Source organism: Balaenoptera borealis, assembly GCF_965194805.1.
Source record: "Balaenoptera borealis genome assembly, chromosome: 6".
NCBI classification, from domain to species: Eukaryota; Metazoa; Chordata; class Mammalia; order Artiodactyla; family Balaenopteridae; genus Balaenoptera; species Balaenoptera borealis.
Window position 1 is genome coordinate 114,747,551 of NC_138863.1, and position 23,545 is coordinate 114,771,095.

Here is a 23,545-nt window from a genome sequence, read left to right on the forward strand (position 1 = left end):
ATAATGAGGTGTTCTTGGGCTTGTACAATAACATATATAAAGTTAGAGGCTGAATTTTCGAGAGAGAGCTATAGTAATCTGCGTATTTTTTTATAGACTAGCAATTCTTTAGATCTGTACTGTTTGACATGATAGCCAATAGTCACATGTAGTTATTTCAGGTTCAATTTAAATTCATGAAAACTACATAAAATTAAAAATTCAGTTCCTCAATTGCACTAGCCACATTTTAAGTACTCAGTGGCCACATATTCTATATGGCCTGTTTTTCCATCATCATACAAAGTTCTGCTGGAAAGTGCTGGTTTAGATTACTCTCAAGGAAGTAAATTTGGACTCTGTTTCTGGCAGAGAACTGACTTGGTCTTCACATAATTGTAGACTTATCTCCTCAAACTGGTGGAGACCTATCCGAACAAGCTGCTCCTGGCAGCAAGTAACAACAACAGAACTGACTAGCCATGACTTAAGGAATAAAGTCATTGAATCATCTTCTATAATTAAAAGTCTGGAGGAAGGCAAACATAAAAGAGAAGCAGCAGCTCAACAATTCTATCCAAAACCCTGTTTTTTGGTCCTCATGCTTGTCACTTCTGGTTGCAAATTAATTCCCACCACTTAGGCATCCCAGCTACATTTGAGACACAAAGTGCAAGGAAAAGTAAAAATTCCTTCAGAATCACCGCCCCCCACCATAGACTTCACGTTACATGTCATCAGTGAGAACCAGATCATAAAGCTAATCTTAGGTGCAAGGCATGCTGGGAAAGTCAGTGTGTTACTTCCCAGCCTCTACTGCATGAGGTAGCAGAGAGAAGAGGGTTGAAAGTGTTCCCTGAGTTAGCCAGTCAGTATTACCACAGGCCTTTTAAAAAGTTCATCCATTTCAAGGCTGAGTGAGACTCAACAAATCGAGTGGTTATTTATCTTTATTGCACAAAAATGACTGAAAAAATATTTTTTTAGCACCCTGCGAATCCCAATGTTCTTCATTTTGTCTAGACTAAGTGCTATCACATATCCTGCCAATATTTATAACCATAGAATATTTCCAGTCACAGCAACTGAGCAAATCTAAATATGGTCTTCTTGTAACCAAACAGCAGCTAATATCTTTAACAAAGAACAACAATCAGAAAATCTGTGAATCTGAATGTTTGTATTTCTGTGGTTAAGGATAATCATGTTGGCTTAATCAAAATGGTATGAGTTGATTACAAGACAGGATACTGTTAACAAAACCTGCTCTGTATTGGAATTCAAGATTCATGAAATAAGTTAAATAATACAACTAGATTCTTTTCTTTCAAATTGCCCTAACAAATGTCAGACTTTCATGTTAATAAGCAACAAGCAAATGACTAGGCTAGCCTACACAAATGATCACCAACACCAATTGTTCTTTCTTGCTATTTAACTGTAATAGATTCACCCAGTGTATTACACTAATTGTCTAATAGGATTAAATGATCAGTAGGAATTCAAGTGACATTGTCTCATATTAAGAACATCAGCCAGTGATAGCATCAAAAATAATCTCCTAAGAGGAGACAGGGGATTTGGAAATTCCTTTAAAGAGGAAGAAATGTCTTTTGAGGAGTTTGAGGAAGAAGTCAAGCTGAATTAAATGATAACCAAGAAAACAAGGCCGCGTGGTAGACTCTCGTGAAGTGAAGGATGCGTGGTATTTCCCCACATCTAAAGAGTTGTTACCGAATGCAAGTTTGTGCGCCCAAAGCACAGTGAATGACATTCATATTACAAATAAAATTTACAATATCCCAGAAAGCTAATCAGACTTTCACAGCTTTTTGAGTGGAAGGCCATTTGAGTCAAAGGTCACATTTTGAATAGCGCGCTGACATATTTGGCTTAATTGTACAAAGAGTGAGCTATTGATCATCAAAACAAATGTGAATGGGAAGTACAAATGTTCTCAATAACAACTTTGATGTTCAATAGATAATGTTCTGTTGACTTGTAACAGACTGGCTCTGAACTGGAAACCACTTAGGTAATAATACCTATGGATGAGGAATAGGATGGAGTGGTTTTACAGAATTTGGATCCGTATTAATACTTCCCAGGATGATAATATTTCTGCATTTCCAAATATACAAATGACATCTAAGAGGTACTATAGAGTAACAGGTTGGGCAAGGACGTTTCTATCGTGGCTGCACTGAGTTCACCCATTTCTAACTACAAGCGACGAACTTCAAAGGGGGAGCTTTGCATCTGGCAGCCTGAAATATAAATCCCACCTGTCATGAAGGTAGACCCGTGGAAACAGGACCATGTGGTTCTTTCTGACCAAGGACTGGAAATAGTAATATTAATTTCCATCCATTGAGTATCTCCTGTGTACAAAGCCCTGTGCTTGGAACATTATATGTCATCCTTCTTGTGTCTCACTCCCTAGTGGCTGGTTCTCTGTTTTCGTCACCTGTCAACTTGCTCCTTATGAGTGCTTCCTTCTAAGTACCAGAGGCAGGCATGAGATAAGGCTTTGGTGGAGATTTCCATATTTGTGAGTATAGTGAGTCATAGTCTATGACTCCCTCCCTCTGTTGTTTACTAGAGGGATAGAGAACTGTAGCCTTAGAGAGTTGCAAGTATGGCTTTTTTACTCCTGTAAAATATTTGTTCTATAGATTGCACCAAGGAGCTGAGTTCTCTTTAGTTCAACAAGCCTATATTAAGCATCTTCTCCCAGCCATGCCCTGTGTTAGAAGCCAAAGATACAGAGGTGAATAAGACACAGTACGCATATTCTATGAGCTCCAGTTCAGTAGGGAAACAGAGAAGCAAACAAATAATTCTGTTACAGTGTAATCACAGATAAGTTAGAGGCATGCTCTCCATACCTGTGAGTACACAGGGCAGGGTGTGGAGCCCACCTTTGGTGAATCCAGAAATGTTGGTGTTCATCAACAGGAAAGGGCAAGAGTGAGACAGTAAGATACTGAAGTTTAAGAGTGTTTGCCGTTTATACCAGTGGCTCCCAAACTCTGCAACACATCAGAATCCTCTGGGAAGGCTCTAAAAATGCTGGTGCCCAGGTCACACCCCATAACAAGTAAATCACAAGGTCTAGGGAGTGGAGCCAGGCATTAGTATTCTGTAAAGAGCCCCAGGTGATTCCAATGTGCAGCAGAGTTTGGGAACCACTTTCCTAAGGGGTAGGATTTCATCAGCAAAGGGGACAGAGATGCCCTTCAACTCAAGGTAAGCAGTGTAATCAGAGACCTGGAGATAGGAATACGGCACACTGTAGGGAAGGGGGTCAGCAGAGGACCAGCCTGGCTAGAGCAGAGGGTCACTTCTGAGGATGAGGTACAGATAGAGGGGTTTTGTGGGATGGGACCAGATTGTGGAGACCTTGAAAGCCAGGCTTAGGTGTTTGAACTTAATCCTACAGACAGTACATAGACAGTGGAAAATTGTATTAAAAGACCAACACGATAAGAAGTGGCCATCCAATCACTATGATGCTCATGCTTAGACTTTTAAAATAAAAACATATTTTCATTTTCTCTCCTTTAATCTTGGACCACCCAGATGCACTAGTCACCATACTGTTTCCTCACAAGTGGTGTGCCGTGATGAGTAGAGTCACGCATTCGTGTAAAAGGATGGATTATTTCAGGGTTGCCAAAGGGCTCCCTGCCCCAAAGGAGCTCTCCTGGAAATCTATCAGGGTGTACCTAAATGCCCTACCCAGGGGTAACTCCTTTGGGTACAAGTGCTCACATCCCTTGTTATAATACAGCTGGTGTTTGGGAAGGGTACCCACTGAGTATCACTGACTGACAATCTCAGTGTGTCTCTCAGATTAGCACCAGCAAGACCCTAGAGGAATGAGCCATGAGTCTGGTCCCTCCTCCCGCCAGGGAACTACGCAGCACAGGAAGGAATGCTTGGACGTTTAGGAGGGGTAAGGGCGGTACTCTTCAGACAGGGATCTCAGCTGCAAGGGCAGAGGCAGACATGAAGCCCTATGGGGTGGCACTAATTAATCCACGTGCTAGTAGGGGAAAGGGCCCACTGAACAGGTGGTAAGGGGCTGTGTTAAATAAGCTTTGTCTTTTTTTCCCACACTTTCCCAAGGCCTATTGCTCTAAAGTACACGGTTGGGGAATCTGAAATAGCTGTAGAGAGACCTCATTTTGTACAGTTCCCTCGATTTCTTAAAAGATTATTAATCCACTTAAATATAAGACTTATGGCATAGGAAGGAAGAGGTGGAGGTCAAAACAAAGTCAAACAACAGAGTGCCTCAGCCTCTGCACCAGAAAGCTGCCAATGTGAAATGGCAAAATTCTGAAAGAAGATGATGTTATATATTATACCAATACTCACTCTTTATCAAGAGCTTTCTATATGCTAGGCACTGGCCAGAGTGCTGGTATGTAAGTTGCCTTGTCTTATCCTCACATCAGCCCTGCAAACTAAGGACCGTGGTCACCCTTCTGCAGATGAGGAAATGCGCGTCCTCAGAGGTTGTGCATGTTGCTCAGCACGATGGCTAGTATGGAGTGGAACCCTCACCCATCGCTGAGTCCACAGCTGTGAAGTCAAGTTAAATAAACCCCCAAGAACGCTAAATGATGACTAGGTACTTTTTTGGTCACCTTGCAGGCATCAGAGACCAAGGATCCCTTTGGTAGATTGCTTGGTCAGGGGTTGCAAACTCAACCAAGCCCCTGGGTCAGTGAGTGAGACGGGCTGGACTCGACATTCACAGGCATACATTGTATGAATGATGGGAGTCTTGAGGAATGGAGAGACCACAACCCATTCTAGGGGAGCAGCTGCTGGTCAATTCCAGTTGTCACCATAGAAGAAGGCTGGCCCTAAGTAGCCACGTCTTTCCATTTCTCAGCAGAAGCCAGAAGTCTAGATTTTTATGTAACATATGATACTTTTAAAAATCTGGGCCTAGTTTTCAAAAAAGTAAATCTTCAGAGACTTCCTTTTATCTGGCAATATTTCGAATTAGGATTTCAAAATCCTTTCACAGGATGCCACACCTAAGAGCATAGAATATAATATAAAAATATACGTATTTTCTTAAATGCATGGTTGAGCTGCAGGCAAAAAATTGATCAGAGGCTGGGGGCAGCAAGAAAGTTTGAATGCAGAGGGGAGAGAGTCCCCCTTGCCCCAGGGGTACGTACTAGTCTCTGGTGACCTCGAACTAGGGTGACCAACTGTTCTCGTTTGACTCTGGCTTTCTTGGTTTTAGCACTGAAAGTCCCTCATCCCAGGAAACCCCTCAGACCTGGACAAACTGGAACAGTTGGTCACTCTACCTGGATCCTGGTGTTAAGGAGCTAAACTGTTGACCTAATGAAAGCCTAGGGCCTGAGCAGGGTGAAATGTTAGATCAAAAACACCCCTTCCCCATCCAGCAAAAAGCTGAATTCCCAAGAGCAGTGGTGACAGACGTACCCCGCAGAGGAAGACAGTGGGAATAAGCTCCTGACTCAGCCTCAACTCCGTCTCAACTCTAGCTGGAAAAAAAAGAGAAGGAAACACATGTCTCCTCTGAAGATTCTGAGTCATGAGCTCACACTCATGTGGGTCAGGGAATTAGTTCAGTCTCTCTTTGTGTCCCCTGAGTCCCCCAGCTTGATAAACTTTTTTTTTTTTTTTTTAATTTTTGGCTGCATTGGGTGTTGGTTGCTGCGCGTGGGCTTTCTCTAGTTGCGGCGAGCGGGGGCTACTTTTTGTTGTGGTTCGCGGGCTTCTCGTTGCGGTGGCTTCTCTTGTTGTGGAGCACGGGCTCTAGGCGCGCAGGCTTCAGTAGTTGTGGCACGCGGGCCCAGTAGTTGTAGCTCGCAGGTTCAGTAGTTGTGGCTCGCAGGTTCTAGAGCGCAGGCTCAGTAGTTGTGGCGCACGGGCTTAGTTGCTCCACATATCATGTGGGATCTTCCCGGACCAGGGCTCAAACCTGTGTCCCCTGCATTGGCAGGTGGATTCTTAATCGCTGTGCCACCAGGGAAGCCCAAGCTTGACAATTTTAAATGGTCCGAGGTGTGAGTTTAAATATTACAGAGAAGAACTGGGAGAGGGAATAGATGAAACAAGAATGGCAGAATATTAATATTTTAAAGCTGGGCAATGGGTATATGAGGTTACATTACACTGTTTGAGAATATTGGAAATTTATCATAGCGAAAAGTTTAAAAAGAAAAAAACACAGATTCAGGGTGGTAGTACTCTCAGGAATCTGGCAGAACCCAACTCAAACCCTCTCTTGCACCCACTCTAAAATTTGCATACAGATAAAGTTCTAAGGAAAATTAACTCAGAATAGAACACCACTGAAGACATGAGGGGAAAAAATGACTTCACTAGTCAGTATCAGAAAAAAAGAAAAAAAAACCCCACAAGCTATAGAATGAGGCCTGCAAAGACTGCAGAATTGGAAATGATCCAATAGAGGATATGAACCAAAGATATTTAAACAAAAATGGGAATGAAAGTTAACAAAGGAACAAACAGATGAGCAGTCAAATTTCAAAAAAGGACACAACAGAACTTCAGAAAAATTAAATGTTGTCAGAATAGTATTTATTGTCACTGAAGAGAGAATCACTGAACTAGAAGGTAGAATTGAAAAGTTACACAAAAATGTGCCACAGAGAGCCAAGAACATGGATAATATGAAAGAGAGGTTAAATTAAGTAAAAGGTGATGAAATCCACATGCATCTAATTGTAGCTCCTGAAGCAGACAATAGAATGAACAGGACAGACAGGATATTAAAAGTGTTAGTGGCTGAGAGTTTTGTAGAATTGAAGAAAGTTACCAACCCCCAGATTCAGGAAGCCAAATTAGTTCCAAGCAAGGTGAATAAAAGGAAATATACACGTAAGGATAGTGAGTTTTTTTCCTTCGGATATATATCCAGAAGTGAGATTGCTAGACTGCATGATAGTTCTATTTGGAAATAAAATCACTGTCTCAAAGAGTTAGCTGCACCATTATTCACAATAGCCAAGATATTGGTCTGTTGATAGATGACGGATAAAGAATTCATGGAATATATGTATGTATGTATACGTGTGTATATAGATGTGTGTGTGCACGTATGTATAGTTTTATAGTCTGCACGTAGTACTCACTTTTATTTGTATAGGCTTCCCACACTATTGTTTAGTTTTGCTCGTTATACAAGTAGCATCATACTGTAAATATTTTACTACAACTGGCTTTATTTCAGTCAGCGTTGCTTTTGTGCTGAATCAGCAATGGTCCCTGCAGTTGTAGTTCATTAATTTTCACTGCTGTACGGTCTTCCAGAGCAGAAGAAGTTCAAATTTTATTTATCCTTTCTACTGTTGATAAATATTTGGGTTGTTTCCCATTTTTTGCAATTATGACAATGTTGCTAGGGTCACCATGGTGGTATATATTCCCTGATATAGTTGCCAAGGGTTTTTCTAGAGCCAGGCCTTTCAAACTTTTTTGACTAGTATCCACAGTAGTAAATTTTTTACATCGTAAACCAGTACACCTCTGCACGTGTGCCTATACATAAATGTAATCCAGTGTTACATTTTTTTTTACTACAAAAACAAATTTAAAAGCCACAGCAAATGAATGAGTAGCATGAAATCCAACAATGGGTTACCTTAGGAGGGGAAGTAGTGGGAGAAGGATCTAATGGAAGGGGTGCAAGAGTGGCTTAAAAACACTGAGTTGTTGACCTCAGAATTGGGGCGGACCCAGCGCATCACAAGGGTCCTTAAGAGTAGAAGGAAGAAGCAGAAGAGGGCCCGAGAAAAAGACATTTCTACAGAAACAGGGTCAGAAAGGCGCATTCATAATAAAAGACATGCATTCGTGATCAAAGAAACCCACATTAAAAACGACACTTAGATCCCGTTTTTTATCTATCACGTTGGAAAAGCTTAAAAAGTTTTAAGACAAACTTTGCTGGCAAGGATGTGAGGAAAGAGGCATTGTTACATACTACAGGTGAGAGGGTACTAGTACAACCTCTATGGATGAGAATTTGGCAATATCTAATAAAAGTCACACATACTTAATGCTATTAAATAGCAATTCCACTCAAATAATTTCTCCTAGAGACATACTTGCACATATGAAAAATAATGCATGCACTGAAGCATTGTTTATAGTAATAGGAAAAAATCACAAGTGAACCAAATGTCCATTAATAGGGTACTAGTCAAATGAATTCCGATAATGGAATATAATACAGCTGTAAAAAAGAAATAAGGAAGATCTTTACTGATAAGGAACAATTTCTGAGGTACATTATTAAATGAGAAAAGCAAGGAGCATAATAGTGCCTAAAGTATGCTTGATTTTTTAAAAAGGGAGAAAGGACTATAACACACATACATACATAGTAAAAATTTAAATGCAAGTGTAAATATGATCATACACACACACACACAAGCACGCACACACACATGCAATTGTTGGCATGAATAGAACTGAAACACAAGAGACCAGTACTATTGGTTGCCTCAGGAGAACGGACCTGAGTGTAAAGGACACAAGAATGAGAGAATATTTTCAATATATGCTGTTTTGTGTCTCTTTAATTCTGCAATCTTATAATACCTTTTAAAAAAATAAAATAAATATTAAAGATTGTGCCTAAAAAGAAAAAACCACTGAGTTGTTAAAGTGGGTTGTGGGTATTCTTTTATGATTATGTTGATTTAAGTGTAACTATTTGTTGTATGCACTCATGCTCATAGTATATTTCACATTTGTTTTAAAAAGATAAAAACTAAAGTACCATCCAAAACAAAACATGTGCGTGGGCTGAATGGGCCTTCCATTTGCCTGGCTGATCTATGCCATCTACCCGCCACCTCCCGTCCTCTTCCTGTCTGCCCTCTGACTAGCTCATTAACATCTCCAGAAGCGAGGTCAGCCAAGAGAAGAAAGAGCGGGAAAGGGACGCATCCTGACCACCAGTATAAAGTTACGTCATCAATTCCGAAGCCCATCGGGTGTCAGAGGAGTAAGTTAGAAACAGAGGTTGTGGGCAACTCTTGAATTGTAATCTCTTTGTCCTCCATGTTACCACAGATAATTCCAGGTTGATCAGACGTTACAGATAGGTTGAACTGTCTATGCCTTAAGTGCTGCTAAAACCAGCAGTTCTTCTTAATCCTGAGGGTAATAAAAAATTAGTAACAGAGAAGCAGCAGTGATTTAAAAAAAAGAATTTGCCTGACAGGAGCCTGTAGCTTTTCAGAAGCCTGTAATCAAGCTTGGAAAGAATGCGCTGTCCTGACTGTAAGAACTCAATCATACATACTTAATGAAAAACCGTCTCAATTAAGGTGATCTGCACACTCGGTCCACCGGGATTCCCCATGGTGTGTCCATTAAGTCTGGCACATTCAAGTAAATACTTTAGCTTGAGGCAGGCATAAAGCGCTAGATCGGGTGAGGGCTATGGCAGATTGTGGTGACAACAATTGAGTTGTGTAATGAAACATGCACCTGATTGGGAATAAAAGGAGCAATAGTGATCTTGGGAACAGGATGCTCTTGACTCGAATGAATCCTTATTCAAGAAACATGCTAGAGAAAAAGAGAATGGATATAAAGAAAGTAAAGCATTGCAGTAAATGTGTTACAACACGGGGCTGATCTGGACACTTTTTAATGAGTCACAGACATGCAACTGGGGCTTAACTGCTTCGAAAGAAACACCTTCATTTTTGAAAATGGTTGTGCCTGAGAAAATGACTTATCAATGTCAGTCTTAATTTCTTTCATCAGCCCATTGATAGAATTCCAGAAGAGTCATTTAGCAAATCTTCTTATCAGCGGTACCGTGCCTGCTCCTCTCATTTTGTGCAGGATCAGATAAAAGGGTGATGTTTGCTTTATCTTTGCTTTGCCACCCTGGTGCCCCTGAAAGCTTTTCAGGAAAGCAGAAGAATAAGCTGAGAGGTTACCAGGTTATGAAACATTGTCACAGCCAAGCCAGGAACATTGAATCAATTTCCAATATGTTTCTTATGTAGCTAAAACCTATACTCTGGAGATGTTATTGTTTGATTATAAAAGCAAGAGGAATTTGAAGACAGACTTTCATGTCAATGTGATAAACAGTCTCTGCCTGTAACTCGATTGTGTCAACTCCCAAAAGGAGGGGAAATATGCTTTAAGGTGACTTTCTACCCATTTGAAACTCAGCGGTGTGTTTTGCCTTCAGAGCCTGCTGGGAAGGAATCCTGTGTATATGAGAACACATTTGGAGTGGGCAACGGCTGCCCTGCTTTCAAATGAGTGGATTGCATTTCCAAAGATGTCATTTCCCCTCGCCATTGACCCAGTCATCAGAATGTTTCCAGGATGTCAAAAGTATGTGTGCATAATTCTCCTTTAAAACAGGTCTCTTTCCTGTGTCATTCATAATTTTAAAAATGAAAATACCTCTCGTATGCTGGGTTACCATTGAATCCACTTTTGAAAAGAGAAATAAGATAAGGGGGAGGCAGTGTATAATGAAACGAATGGGGTGGGGTCCAGAGTCCATTCTACAGCTTAGTGCAAACTGCTGCATCTCTCTGTTTCCTCAGTCATCAGATGAAGGACTTATTCTAGATGCTCTCTTATGTTTTTTCTGGCCCAAAGTTCTAACACTCTTTGAGGGGGGAGGGTATATCTGAACTTGCAAATACACTTCCATGTCAAGGTCCGAGCTCCTGTGAATCTGTGGGAAGACAGGGGTTTCAATCCCAGGACCTGAGTAAACTAGAAAAGTTGCAAAGCTTATCCAATGATTTCTGGGCAGGACTTAGACCTCGTTCATAACAGTAATGTCACCACCGTGCATTTGCCTAGAGTTTTGCATTTTTGAGAGTGCTTCATTGATCCCCTCAACAGAGTCTCTCCGCCTGGGGTTTGCAGTTACATAAGCCGACTTCCCGTTCCCCCTTTGCCACCTAACAGATGCTGTGACCTGGAGCAAGTTCCTGAACCTCTCTCTCTCTCCTTCCCTCGTGTGCCAAATAGAGATCATAACAAGACCTACTTTGAAATATTGTTGAGAGGTTTGAGTTTTTTGCATACGAGTGCTTGACACCATGCCAGGAGTTAGCAAGAGCTCCATTTTTGGCCTTCTTTCTTGTTATTAAGAAGGATATGGATAAAGTGTAGATAGTATGGATATCAGCTAGCTTTCTTTCTTTCCTTCCTCCCTCCCTTCCTGCCTTCCTTTCTTTCTTTCTTTTTTCTAGTTGTACTCATAGCTGTGAGTTATTGCAGTGAAAGATTACACAGCAAAACCAGCAAAGGGAAATGGCCCGTGGGGCAGCATCGGGAGGTAACTGGGCCCAGGGTCCTCTTCCAGGAAAGTCACATAAGACACGCTAAACTCCCCCAGTGACAAGCGATGACAACACATGTGAAATGCCAACTACCTGAGCTCGTGAGCGACTCAGAGCCCAGGATTTTTACAGTCACCATCTTGCCTCATGCCTTCAAAATTCCCAGTTCCCCAGAAGGGAAGCCATTGTTCAGCATAAACCACACTTGTCGTTTGCACAAACCGTTCAGGCGTAGTAACTCTTATCGGTTAGGGTGGTGGGAACCCTCTCAAAATTCAGGTTCCCAGGTGCCAGTAAAGGGCCCACCTTGCAAGCGGGCCTTTCTAAGCATCAGCGCTCTCAGGCCTGCTGTGATAACTCTTCCCCGCACAGTCCATCACCTTGGCCCCGTCCAGAGCATCGCTACGGCAAAATTATCTGCAGGACTCCATACAGCAGGGTGAGACCAAACTGCAGTGTTGACTTGAGCTCTTCCCTTTGGGGCCTCTGAACTAAGTTGAATTTGACGTGAATGCCTCTGTCCAGGGCTGAGGCAGGCGTGACAGTCACTGATAAGGCACACAGGAAGGGCATTCCCGTGCCCAGTACTTGGTGCTTCTGGAAACAAAGCGTCTACTATCATTAAGGCCCTCCAACAGGGTATTTGTTAGTCAGATGGTACAGGTTCGCAGGCCCCCAAGGTGGCTCCCCCCGACAGGGTTTCCATCCCTAGGGTCCCCAATCTGGTCTAGAAGAATTCGGTGCGGTCTCTGGTTTCAGAGGCATTGCAGCCAGTTCCAAACAGCTCTGCTCATCCGGGACATCAGCCCATCAGTGTCATGGGTGTGGGTGACGTTCGTCAGTGTTCTGTGTGGAAAGCACAGGAGCTGGGCCACCTTCGCCCTTTCATAGTTGGTGCTGTCAGGGGTGACCTTGGGCTCAGCCATCGGTTTGAAGTCAAGGCCCTCACCGCATCCTGGAAAGGTAGCAGGAGGACCTTTCATTCAGGAAGAGGGGAAAGCTGCCAGGAACAGTTCTGAAAAACAAAGATTATTAATTCCTTTTCCACGTCTGCCCACCCCATGCCTCCCCAGGTGCCAGGGCTTTGATTTCTCCCATTGACACAAAATCACTGTGCTTCATTCAGTAATCAAAACTTTACATTTTTTTCATTCCTAAATGCTCACCCAGGCTTTTTTTTTTTTGTCTAGAAAGGTTGTACGCAAGAGGGAAAAAGGAATTTTCACAGAAAAATTTTTTTTCCATTGAAGTATAGTTGATTTCTAATGTTATATTAGTTTTAAGTGTACAACCTAGTGATTCACTATTTTTATAGATTATACTCCATATGAAGTTATTATACAATATTGGTTATACACCCTGTGGTGTACATTACGTCCTTGTATCTCATTTCTTTTATACCTAGTAGTTCATACCTCTTAATACCCTACCCCTATCGTGTACCTCCTCCCACCCCTCTCTCCACTGCTAACCACTAGTTTGTTCTCTGTATCTGTTGGTCTGTTTCTGTTTTGCTATAGTCATTCGTTTGTTTTACTGATATTATTTGGATTCCACATATAAGTGAAAACATACAGTACTTGTCTTTCTCCATCTGACTTACTTCGCTAAACCTAGTACCCTCCGGGTCCATCCATGTTGTTGCAGATGGCAAGATTTCATTCTTTTTATGGCCGGGTAGCATTACATTATACATCTTCTTTATCCATTCATCTGCTGATGGACACTTAGGTTGCTTCCGTATCTTGGCTATTGTAAATAATGCTGTTATAAACCACATAAAAATATTTTGATACAACGTAAGCAGAAAGAAACATCATGTTCAGAAATTGGTCAGGACAAAATCTTGAATTTTAGAATGTTTCAGAATAGGTTTATATAACCTCTTTTGTCCTGATCATTTATCCAGTGAGCAGCCTAAAAAGCTTTACCTTGCTGGGGACAGCTGCATTTAACAATCAAACTGCACAAAAGCTTGTGAACCCGGCAAAGGTGAGCGAAGTGGAACCGGCGTCTCAGTCCACTGATGCAAATTGCAGGTAACCTCGATGTCATCTTTCTGACTGATGAGGAAAGTGAGGCGCAGTCAGGTTTTACGTCCATAATCCACGGCAAGGGGATGGCAGGATTCCTGCTGAAGACCAACATGCCTTAAGGATGGATGGATTTGGTCTTAGAAGCTCCTGGCCGTAAGCCTCACACGTGGAGAGAAAGGCCTAAGGCGGCCTTCTAGTTCTCCAGCCCGTTCTCAAACATTGCATCCCTCACCTACTGCAAGTGGACCTGAACCACAGCTGCCGTCACGTGCAGCGTCCCACCTGCACCTGCTGCCGACCCACTGCCTTCCATCCTCTCCCTCCCACACGGTTCCCTGCACTCGTGTTACACCCATTTGGTAAATTCCAGTCTGTAAGAAAGGACTAAGGGGAAAACTTACAGCTTCTTCATAGGTAGGGGTGAGTCAGCTTCATCTTCTGGTACTCAAGCCTCAAGGCACAGCCATACCCAAGTTCAGTCAGTTACTAAATATTTATTAGGCATCGACTCCATTCCAGGCATTGTGCCGGACCCTAGGGATGTAAAAATTGAGAATACATGGGCTCTGGATTTGATGAGCTGATCTGATTCTGAACCAGGATCCTTGTTTACGTCTTTTCTTTAAACTTTGGTTTGAGATTGAATTACTCTAATATCTTGCCTCATTACTGGACTCTACAAAAAGGTCAATTTCTCTGACCCATTTTTTAAAAAATCTTGTTGGTAAAGAAATGTGATGGCTATAGATAATCCTGTCCTTGTAAATAATCAAGGACTTACATGCCTTAGTAGCTCCTAAATTATGTGAACTTATTTTTCTTGACATGTTGGCAAAGACAAATAATTTCTTTAATACAAATGGCATGCAGAGCTATTGTTTAAATGTCAACTCCGCTGCTGTTTATTACCCTGCTTCTTCAGGGAGATATTTGCATGTTGGATTCACCTGGGCACTTGGTCTGGGCAGCAGAGAAGTTGGGAAGCTTAGCTGGGGATTACTTCCTAATAAAACCTCTTAGATATTACAATATGTTATGGCATTGACAGATGATATAACTGTGATTTTATCTTTAGTGACGATTAAAGCCACATGCATTATTGTTTTATTTTAATAAAATTGGAGGATGGCTTTCATTAATTCTTTACAGTGTTCTTCAGGATTATCATGACATTTGCAACAGTCTAGTTTGGGCCTCCCAGAAGTAGACCCTGTGAAAAGGATTCAAGGACAAGTAAATGATCAGGAAGTACAGGAGAGACCAAGAGGAGAAGTCAGACAGAGAAGGGAACCCAGCCAATGAAAGGTGTGTTCTCCTGCCAGCTACCACCAGAACTGGCTGCATAAATCTCATAGCCCAATGCAAAATAAAATCCGAGCCCCTTGTTCAAAAGTTATTAAGAATTTCAAGATGGAGACCGCAGAGCACAAGGTCCTTTGTGACCATACAGGTCACACATACATGCTACCGGCCCTGAGTGTGTGTGTGACAGAAGTTTAATCTCAGAGAAACTCTAGGGTATAGAACCCAAGTCTGAGAGTCTTGCCATCTGAGGAGTGAGGGACCTGGATATTCATCACCACCTTCCATCACTGATAAGTCGACGGCTGCTTCTGGGCCTGTTAGCTTTGGGCAAAGAGGTGCAGTTACTGGCAACTGGAAGTTCAGCAGGGGCACACTCAAGTAGTAAGGCCCCAGGAAGGTGGATGGACCACAGCAGTTGCCAGCACGCTACCCAATTGCCAAAGAACCTCCTGGTATCACAGGTCAGCCCCAAGTCTCCCGAAAAGTGAGCTGCCTTGCTGAGGGGGCAGCCCTTGAAGTTCCCCCCTTTAAAAATAATATCCCCTCAAACCCTGTGCTTGCTATCTGTATCTGAGCCAACCCTTTAATAACTAAGGTAGCCATCATTTTCTACCTGTGAAAGTTCCAGCATACTCATAGAAAAAGGGCGAAAGACTACAATCCTGAGTTCTTAAAATGCAGCTACTTTTGTTTTCCAAATATCAGCTTGCTGGACAAGCTGTTTCTTCCCCCTGTGCTTCATTTGCCTCATCCAGGAAGAAGAGAGAATTATTCTCAGTTTATTTCCACAAGATGTGAGGCGTCTACATCAGAAAAATACGGGGAGGGTAGATTTAAAACAATGAATTCATTCCTGAGTAATAACGGTGTCTCTTAAAGCTGTGGGGTGGGAGTGGAGGTGAGGAGGAGGAATTAGCAGGAAGGTTTCCACTGAGCTCATTTCAATAGGCCATCTTGCATGTGTTTCTTTGAAGGGGACATAAAAATTATGTTTTAATTAGAAAATCCCCCCCACCATTTTGGCTCTTTAATCATTGCTGTGTGTCACAAACAATGACTCCTAAATTGCTGTGATGGTTAATTTTATATGGCAACGTGACTGGGCCACAGGGTGTCCCGCTCTTTAATCAAACATTATTCTGGATGTTTCTGTGAGGGTGTTTTTGGATAAGATTCACATTTAGATCAGCAGACTGAATAAAGCAGATTGCCCTCCTAAAGGCAGTGGGCTTCTTCCAATTAGCTGAAGGCCCAAATAGAACAAAAAGCCTGACTCTCCCCCAGGGAAGAGAATTCTTCTTCCTGCCTGACTGCCTTTGAGCTGGGAGGTCAGCCATCCTGCCTTCAGACGAGCACTGAACTGGTGACTCTTCCTGGGTCTCGAGCCTGCCGACCTTCAGACCGGAACTACACTATCAGTTCTCCTAGTTCTCAGGCCTCAGGACTCAGATGAGAACTAAGCCTTGGGCTGTCCTGGGTTTCCAGCTTGTTGAGTCACCCTGAAGGTCTTGGGACTTGCCAGCCTCCATGATTACATGAGCCAATTCCTTATAATACACACACACACACACACACACACACACACACACACACGCACGCTCTTAGTTCTAATGAAATTACATGTAATTCAATTTTCACAGGATGATTAGACTATCAGCTAGTTAGAGGACGTCGAACTGCTGTCATCTCTCCAGGTGGCTAAAGATTTCAGTTTGCTTTATCCAGGCCAAGGAGAACAGAGCTGAAAACTTAGCATCCTAGAAGCTGGGCAGGGGCGGGGAAACTGCAGACGCCAGGATCCAAACACCAGGCAGCCCATGTCATCACCATTGATGTAAAGCGGTGGGGCGGGCAGGTCTGGTGAAACCCCAGTTATTAAAAGCCTTCCGGTTGAGCGGTCCAGTTTCATGGGAGCAAACAAAGCGAGATAGTTTGACTTCAACTGGACCTGAAAGCAGAACTCACTCACACATCTGTAGGAAGTGAACCTTCATGGAGCTGTGTGCCCTCTGCCGACGTGCTCTCCTCTCCCCAGTGGGAGTGAAGATTCCAGAGACCTGTGCAGGAGGATGGGGCCCAAGGGCTCTGCATGCCAGCTCATGGCATGTTCATTCATTATGCAGCAATGGCTCCCCATTAAAGAGAATTTGTGTTTTAGAGCAAACCTCCTTGCACGCCTAAAACAATGGCTTCGGAGGTTCATGAGACGCTCCTGCTGAAGTCAGGGGGAGTTGCTTCCCATGTAGGTGATTGTGCTGAGCGGCCAGAATCATGGATGACAATTAATGGGCCTTACAATTTGCATGTGGCTCTGCCCTGCAAGAAGACTGGGCTACTAGGGGACCCGGGTTAAATGGCCGCCTTTCACCCAGACTAGCCTGTCCAGGACTCCACAGTAGGTGGGCTGCTGTGCCGAATTTGTGCCAGGACATCATTTACAGACATAACTTGTATGGAATGTTGTAATGAAACTGCCAGGCAGAAAGACAGTCCACTCTGCACGGAGAAATGCCCACTGTGCACTAACCTCTGTAGGAGAAAGCGACACCTAAGAGTGACATCCACAGACCCCCTTCCGCTTCCTTCACTGCACGGGGATCCCTGACTCCGGACGGTCTTCGCATCAAGCATGGGAACCTTGCTGAGTCGAGTGAAGTGTCCCGGGATGACAGAAGCTTTGGAGTAGCAACAGGCAGAGCCAGTGGGGCATGTGCCTTGCTTCACAATAAGCCACACCCATTAGTGAATTTGTATTTACAAGGATAATAGATTCCACTTCCAGGGTGATATTCTGCAGGCATATGGATAGAAGCTAAGATGAATTCTTCAGCAACAGATGGGTTGAGCTGTGTTGTTCAGACCGAAGCTTCTCCTTCCCCTGCACATTGAAGCAGATCTAGCTGGCAAAAACCTTTGAAGCTTTGCATGTTCCATCTGGCTGCAACCCTCAGGACCCCACGGAGAGACCCACTCAGCTTCTGCCTTGCTCTCCTCGTTCTGCTCCATCCCTGACTCTTTCCCCGTCAGATGGGGAAAGGGAGGGCCCGGGGGGATCTCTCAGTGTCTCCTGACTTGCTTGTGCTCGCCAGAGACATTTTCATCCTTTGCATCCTGAGTTCTCTCAGCTGCCTTTGGCTTCCACCTTAATCCCTCCTTCAACAATGCTGTCTGTCATAGCTTTCCTTCCCTTTTCCCCAGCAACTCTGTTTACAAGCAAAATCTCCCACCTGAGCTCTAGATGTTTCCAGTATGGCCTCCGCCATCATGATTCCATTAGGCTTCTCCACCTCCTCCTCACCGTGGTTACTTTCCTATGATGATTTTTCCCCAGTGCTCTCACTGGGCTCCTTATTTTAGGAGCCCTTCCATGACTGTACTCCCAAGTCTTCACATTTAGAAAAATGAGAGACTTCTTTGCTGCCTCTTTCACCTCCTTCTCATCTTCAGGAGGTACACACTTTCTAAAGAATCAACAGCACATTCAATATCATTCAACATGCGATGATAATGTCTTTCTGTTGGAAGGCCGAGTTATGACAGATGCCCTTAGAGGGTACCAGCGTGTATTCCTGATAACATCTTTTGAATTTTTATGTATTGGCCTTGCGTCTGAATGTCTGCTGCTGCTCATCAGACTTTCTGTGAAGTCTTGTTTACTTTTCCTGAACGCCACAGAAAAGGCAAAATATGTGTAAGATTCACACTCAGAATCCAGGGTCAGCGGTACTCAACTAATTCCTGAGCCTTCACATTTTTTACACAACTTCCTTAACGTCTCAGGAATCAAACTAATGCAGCATAAACGGTACTGAACCTGGAACCAGCATACCTAAGCTTCAGTGACAATTTTGTCCTTTATTAATTAAGCAAATCTTTGTCTTGGTTTCCATATCTGTAGACTGGAGGTACTGGCTTCTGTCTTCCCCAGCGCAGCTCATGATTGTTGGGAAAGTCAAAGGAGGTGAAGTTCATGGCTGCACATTCTAAATGTAAGATGGGCCCCAAGTGCCAGGGACTCCTTTATACCAGCGTCTGGGGCTCTGTTAGGTACCAAAGCCATAGTCATATGTGGGCCAGTTGTCTATTTCCATTCCTGTTGGTACTCTAGATGAAACACTGCCCTGTGTAGCTAAGCAGATATTTGAGGGTTTTATCCCATGTCATTTCTCTTACATATCTTTTTAAGGAAAAAGATGCTACCTTTATGATCCTCTTGCTTTAAAAGCCCAAAGGCCAGAAACTCCTCATTAGGTCCACTATGGAGAATGAATACAGGTGGTGAGAACAGAAGGCCTGGGGGTACAGTTTGATAGCATACTGAAGGTAGATGTGAAAAAAGAATTTGAAAAGGACAGTATTTTTGAACACGAGCTTATTGAAAAAGTGGGATTGAAGAGGAAAAAGAGAAGAAAGTCACATCACACTAAATAGGTTTTAAGGTACATCAGACTATTTTAAATGATAGCTATAAAACCTCATTAGAAGGGAAGTGCTTTTAAAAGAAACCTCCTGACTTGATTATAAATGGCTCGCTGGAGTCCATAATGAAATGGTTATTGAATTAGGAAAAAATGGTGATAAATACCAGAAGAGAGACCCTAGAAGATGAATATATTCTCAACAGCATCTTAGAATTTGGTCTGAAGCGGAAGCATGGGTTAAGGTCATAATAGTTGCCAAGTAATAGAAAGGGCTCTGGACTTGGAGTTAGAAGACCTGACTTTGAATCCTGGCTGCTGCATATCTACTCATGTCCCCGAGAGACGTCTGTTCCCTGTGCATTTGTTTTCTCATCTGTAAAATGGAAATGATCACTGATACATAGCGTTGCTGTGCAATTCCATTGAAATAATGACTAAGAGAGAATGTAGCAAATGTTATGGTTGGTGCCCCAGTATTTGTCTCCAGGGGTACCAGGTGAGTAGGACAGTCGTGGTAACCGTCCTTGCCAGTAATCAGAACCCAGGCCTGAGTCACTCACCGAGTGGCATCCTCCCAGTGACATGGATTGGTCCAAGAGTGAGCTTGTGACCTCATCTGACTCACTGTCAGGGGACAGGGTAGTTGGAGGTTCGGAGAGAAATCACATCGAGTCAGCTTCTCTTTCCCTCTAGTCTTGGGGGTGTAGAGCTGACTGGTACGGGGCTGCTCCAGCCAACTCCTACCAACATGAAGATAAAGCTGAGACGCAGGAGCAGCAGAGTCAAGAGAACCGCAGGGAAGGGGAAGCCAAGGGCCTAGATTAAGGCAGCCCTGAAGCTAGCTCTAATTCTGGACGGTGAGCTGACACATACTTACTGTTTAACGCGTTACTTTCCTCCAGAAGCACCCTCACTGACTCAGAGCGCTCAGTAAGCTGAATACAGAAGACAGGACTGGAATCACGTCATAGTCAAGCATGCAGGCTTTGTGGCTTATATAGACCTTGGTCCAAACCCTGGCTCTCCTACTTGTAGCTGTATGACCATGGGCAACCTTATTAACCTCCTTAAACCTCAGTTTCCTCATACGTAAAATGTGTGCATTGCATATTGCATAGTAACCCGATGCAAGCAAAGTGCTTGCCCTGTAGTAAGCAGTCAGCAAATGTTGTTATGCTGCAGAAATATGAGGTGTGATGAAGGTCAAATGCATCAGCACAGAGCATGCCTAGTCATGATTTAGTGGCTCTGCTCCTTAAGGACCCTTGCTGCAAAGGAATCTGGGACACACATCCAGGGAAGCCAGGGGTCTAGGCACCACGCCCCAAGCTGGAGAAGTCCTGGGCTGCAGAGTCCCTGGCAGGTTCTCTGATACTGGGGGTCCCCAGCCCTACTGGGAGGCAGGTTGATGAGTAGAGGGAGGAAGCATGAGCTTCGGAGTTGGACTTGCACTCTGTCCAATCACCATCTTCACTTCTCAGAGCTTTGCTTCCTCTTCTACCAAATGGGGATAATGGGGATAATAGTAGCTACTTCCCAAGATTGTTGAAAAGATGAAGGAGTACACAAAGCCTGTGTGTGCTGCCTGGATCTGGGATTAAGGACTAGCTCCCGTGTTGCTTCCTAGTGACTCCTGAAGATCCTCCCTCGTCAACATCACTTTCAAATGCCTCTAAAGGTTATTCAAGATTTCCATGGGGAAAGCCCAGTTCCTCTGTTCAGCCATGTTCAACCAGGATTGCTTATACTTTTGGATTTCAGTAAATCTTTATTGGCAGGTTGGGCACATAATATTTAAAATCAGGTATATTGAGTTGTAATTTATATACAACAAAATTTACCCATTCCAAGTGTCCAGTTCAGTGAGCTCTGACTAATGCATGTGCTTGTATAACCACTACCACAATCAAGATATATAACATTTTAATCACCCCAAAATATTCCCTCATGCCTCTTTACATCTGAACCTCTCTCAACACCACTGGTCCCAGGTAACCACTGATATGCTTCTTGTCACTATAGTTTTGCCTTTTCTAGAATTTGATGTGAATGGAACTAATCATACAGTATATAGTATTTGGCGTTTGGCCTCTTTTAATTAGCCTAACGGTTTTAAGAACCATCCGTGTTGTTATCTGTATCCGCAGTTGCGTGTGTGTGTGTGTGTGTGCGTGTGTGTGCGTGCGCACGTGCACTTTATTGCTGATAAGCATTTCACTGCATGGACGTACCACATTTATTTATCCATTCACTAGCTTATGGACATTTCAGTTATTTCCAATTTGGGCTATTATGCATAAAGCCACCGTATATATTTGTATATATGAGTCTTCGGGTGGATATATATTCTTTTCTTTTGGGTAACAGCATTATTGTGGGGTCACACGATGAGTGTATGTTTAACTTTACAAGAAATTGCCAAACTGTTTTCCAAAGTAGTTTTACCATTCTGTATCCCTACCAACAATGTATGAGAATTCAGCTTGTTCCACATTTTCACCAACATTTAATATTCTTAGTCTTTTTAATTTTAGCCATTTTTAGGGGAGTATACTGATATCTCATTGTGGTTTTAATTTGCATCCGCCTAATGTCTGATGATGTTGAGCATCTTTTCCTGTGTTTATTTGCCATCCATGTGTCTTCTTTGGTGACATATGCATTGAAATTTTTTGCTCAATTTGGTAGAGTTGCTTGTCCTTATTATTGCATTAGAAGTCTTTTTATTCTGTATCCAAATCCCTTATTAGAAATAACTTCGCTGTATTCTTCCAGCCTGTTGCTTGCCTTTTAATTTTCTTAACAATACTTTTGAAGAGAAAGTTTTTTATTTTGATCAAGTTTAACTATTTTTTTTTAATTTTATGATTCATGTTTTTGACTCTGTTTAAGAAATTGCTACCTAATCCAAGGTCACAGAGATGTTCTCCTTTGTTTTCTTTTAGAACTTTTATGGTTTTTGCTCTTACGTTTCAGTCTATGCATTAATTTTTGTGTATAGCATAAGGAAAGAGGTGAGGTTCATTTTTCCCCTGTATGAATACTCAGTGTTTCCAGTACCCTTTGTTGAAGTACTATCTTTCCCTTATTAAATTACCTTGTCATCTTTGTCAGGAAACAATTGACAATATATTTGTGAGTCTGTTTCTGGAATGTGTTCTGTTCCATTGATCTATATGCAAATCCTTACCCAATACCACATTCTCTTGATTACTGTAGCCAAATAGAATTCAGGTAGTGTGTACTGTCAGTCTTCAGACGGTGTTTTACTTTTTAAAAAAATGTTTGCATTCCTGAATAATTTTAGAATCAGTTTCTCAATGTCTATAAAAAGCCTGATAGTGCTTTGATTAGGAGTCCATTGAATCTATAGATCAATTCAGAGAGAATTGACATCTGAATAATATTGAATATTCTGATCCATGAATGTATTTAGAGCACATTTCTTCAAAACTACAGTGAGGTATCACCTCACACCGGTCAGAATGGCCATCATCAAAAAATCTACCAACAATAAATGCTGGAGAGGGTGTGGAGAAAAGGGGACCCTCTTGCACTGTTGGTGGGAATGTAAATTGATACAGCCACTATGGAGGTTCCTTAAAAAACTAAAAATAGAACTACCATATGACCCAGCAATCCCACTACTGGGCATATACCCAGAGAAAACCATAATTCAAAAAGAGTCATGTACCAAAATGTTCATTGCAGCTCTATTTACAATAGCCAGGACATGGAAGCAACCTAAGTGTCCATCGACAGATGAATGGATAAAGAAGATGTGGCACACATATACAATGGAATATTACTCAGCCATGAAAAGGAACAAAACTGAGTTATTTGTAGTGAGGTGGATGGACCTAGAGACTGTCATACAGAGTGAAGTAAGTAAAAAAGAGAAAAACCAATACCATATGCTAACACATATATATGGAATCTAAAAAACAAATGGTTCTGATGAACCTAGGGGCAGGACAGGAATAAAGATGCAAATGTAGAGAATGGACTTGAGGACACGGGGAGGGGGAAGGGTAAGCTGGGACGAAGTGAGAGAGTAGCAAGGACATATATACACTACCAAATGTAAAATAGATAGCTAGTGGGAAGCAGCCGCATAGCACAGGGAGATCAGCTCTGTGCTTTGTGACCACCTAGAGGGGTGGGATAGGGAGGGTGGGAGGGAGACGCAAGAGGGAGGAGATATGGGGATATATGTATACATATAGCTGATTCACTTTGTTATAAAGCAGAAACTAACACACCATTGTAAAGCAATTCTACTCCAATAAAGGTGTTAAATAAAAAAAAAGAAAAACAAGAAACTGCCAAATATCTCTTACTGAAAAGGACCACAAGGAGATGAGATAGAACACAGTTAGGAATTGTACCTGTAAAAGGAAACATTGAGAACCACTGCGGCGCCCTCCCCTCACACCTGGCTCAC

At 42.6% G+C, this 23,545-nt stretch overlaps 1 protein-coding gene across 19 annotated transcripts in view; it reads left to right on the plus strand.

The window, feature by feature from the left end:
• The window catches only part of NCKAP5 (NCK associated protein 5), a 1,102,730-nt gene that overhangs the window by 1,015,181 nt on the left and 64,004 nt on the right, over positions 1 to 23,545 (plus strand). The window contains exon 16 of one of the 19 annotated variants that reach the window (XR_014246257.1): positions 10,223 to 10,371. The exons of 17 other annotated variants lie outside the window; for them this stretch is intronic. Coding sequence is in view for 1 of the 2 variants with exons in the window: in XM_082397777.1 (XP_082253903.1) it covers positions 4,479 to 4,561 (83 nt within the window). In the remaining variant the exon portion in view is untranslated. Of the gene's footprint in view, positions 1 to 4,478; positions 5,787 to 10,222; positions 10,372 to 23,545 lie in introns of those variants that run through there. One more of the 19 variants, XM_082397777.1, reaches the window with a different exon arrangement.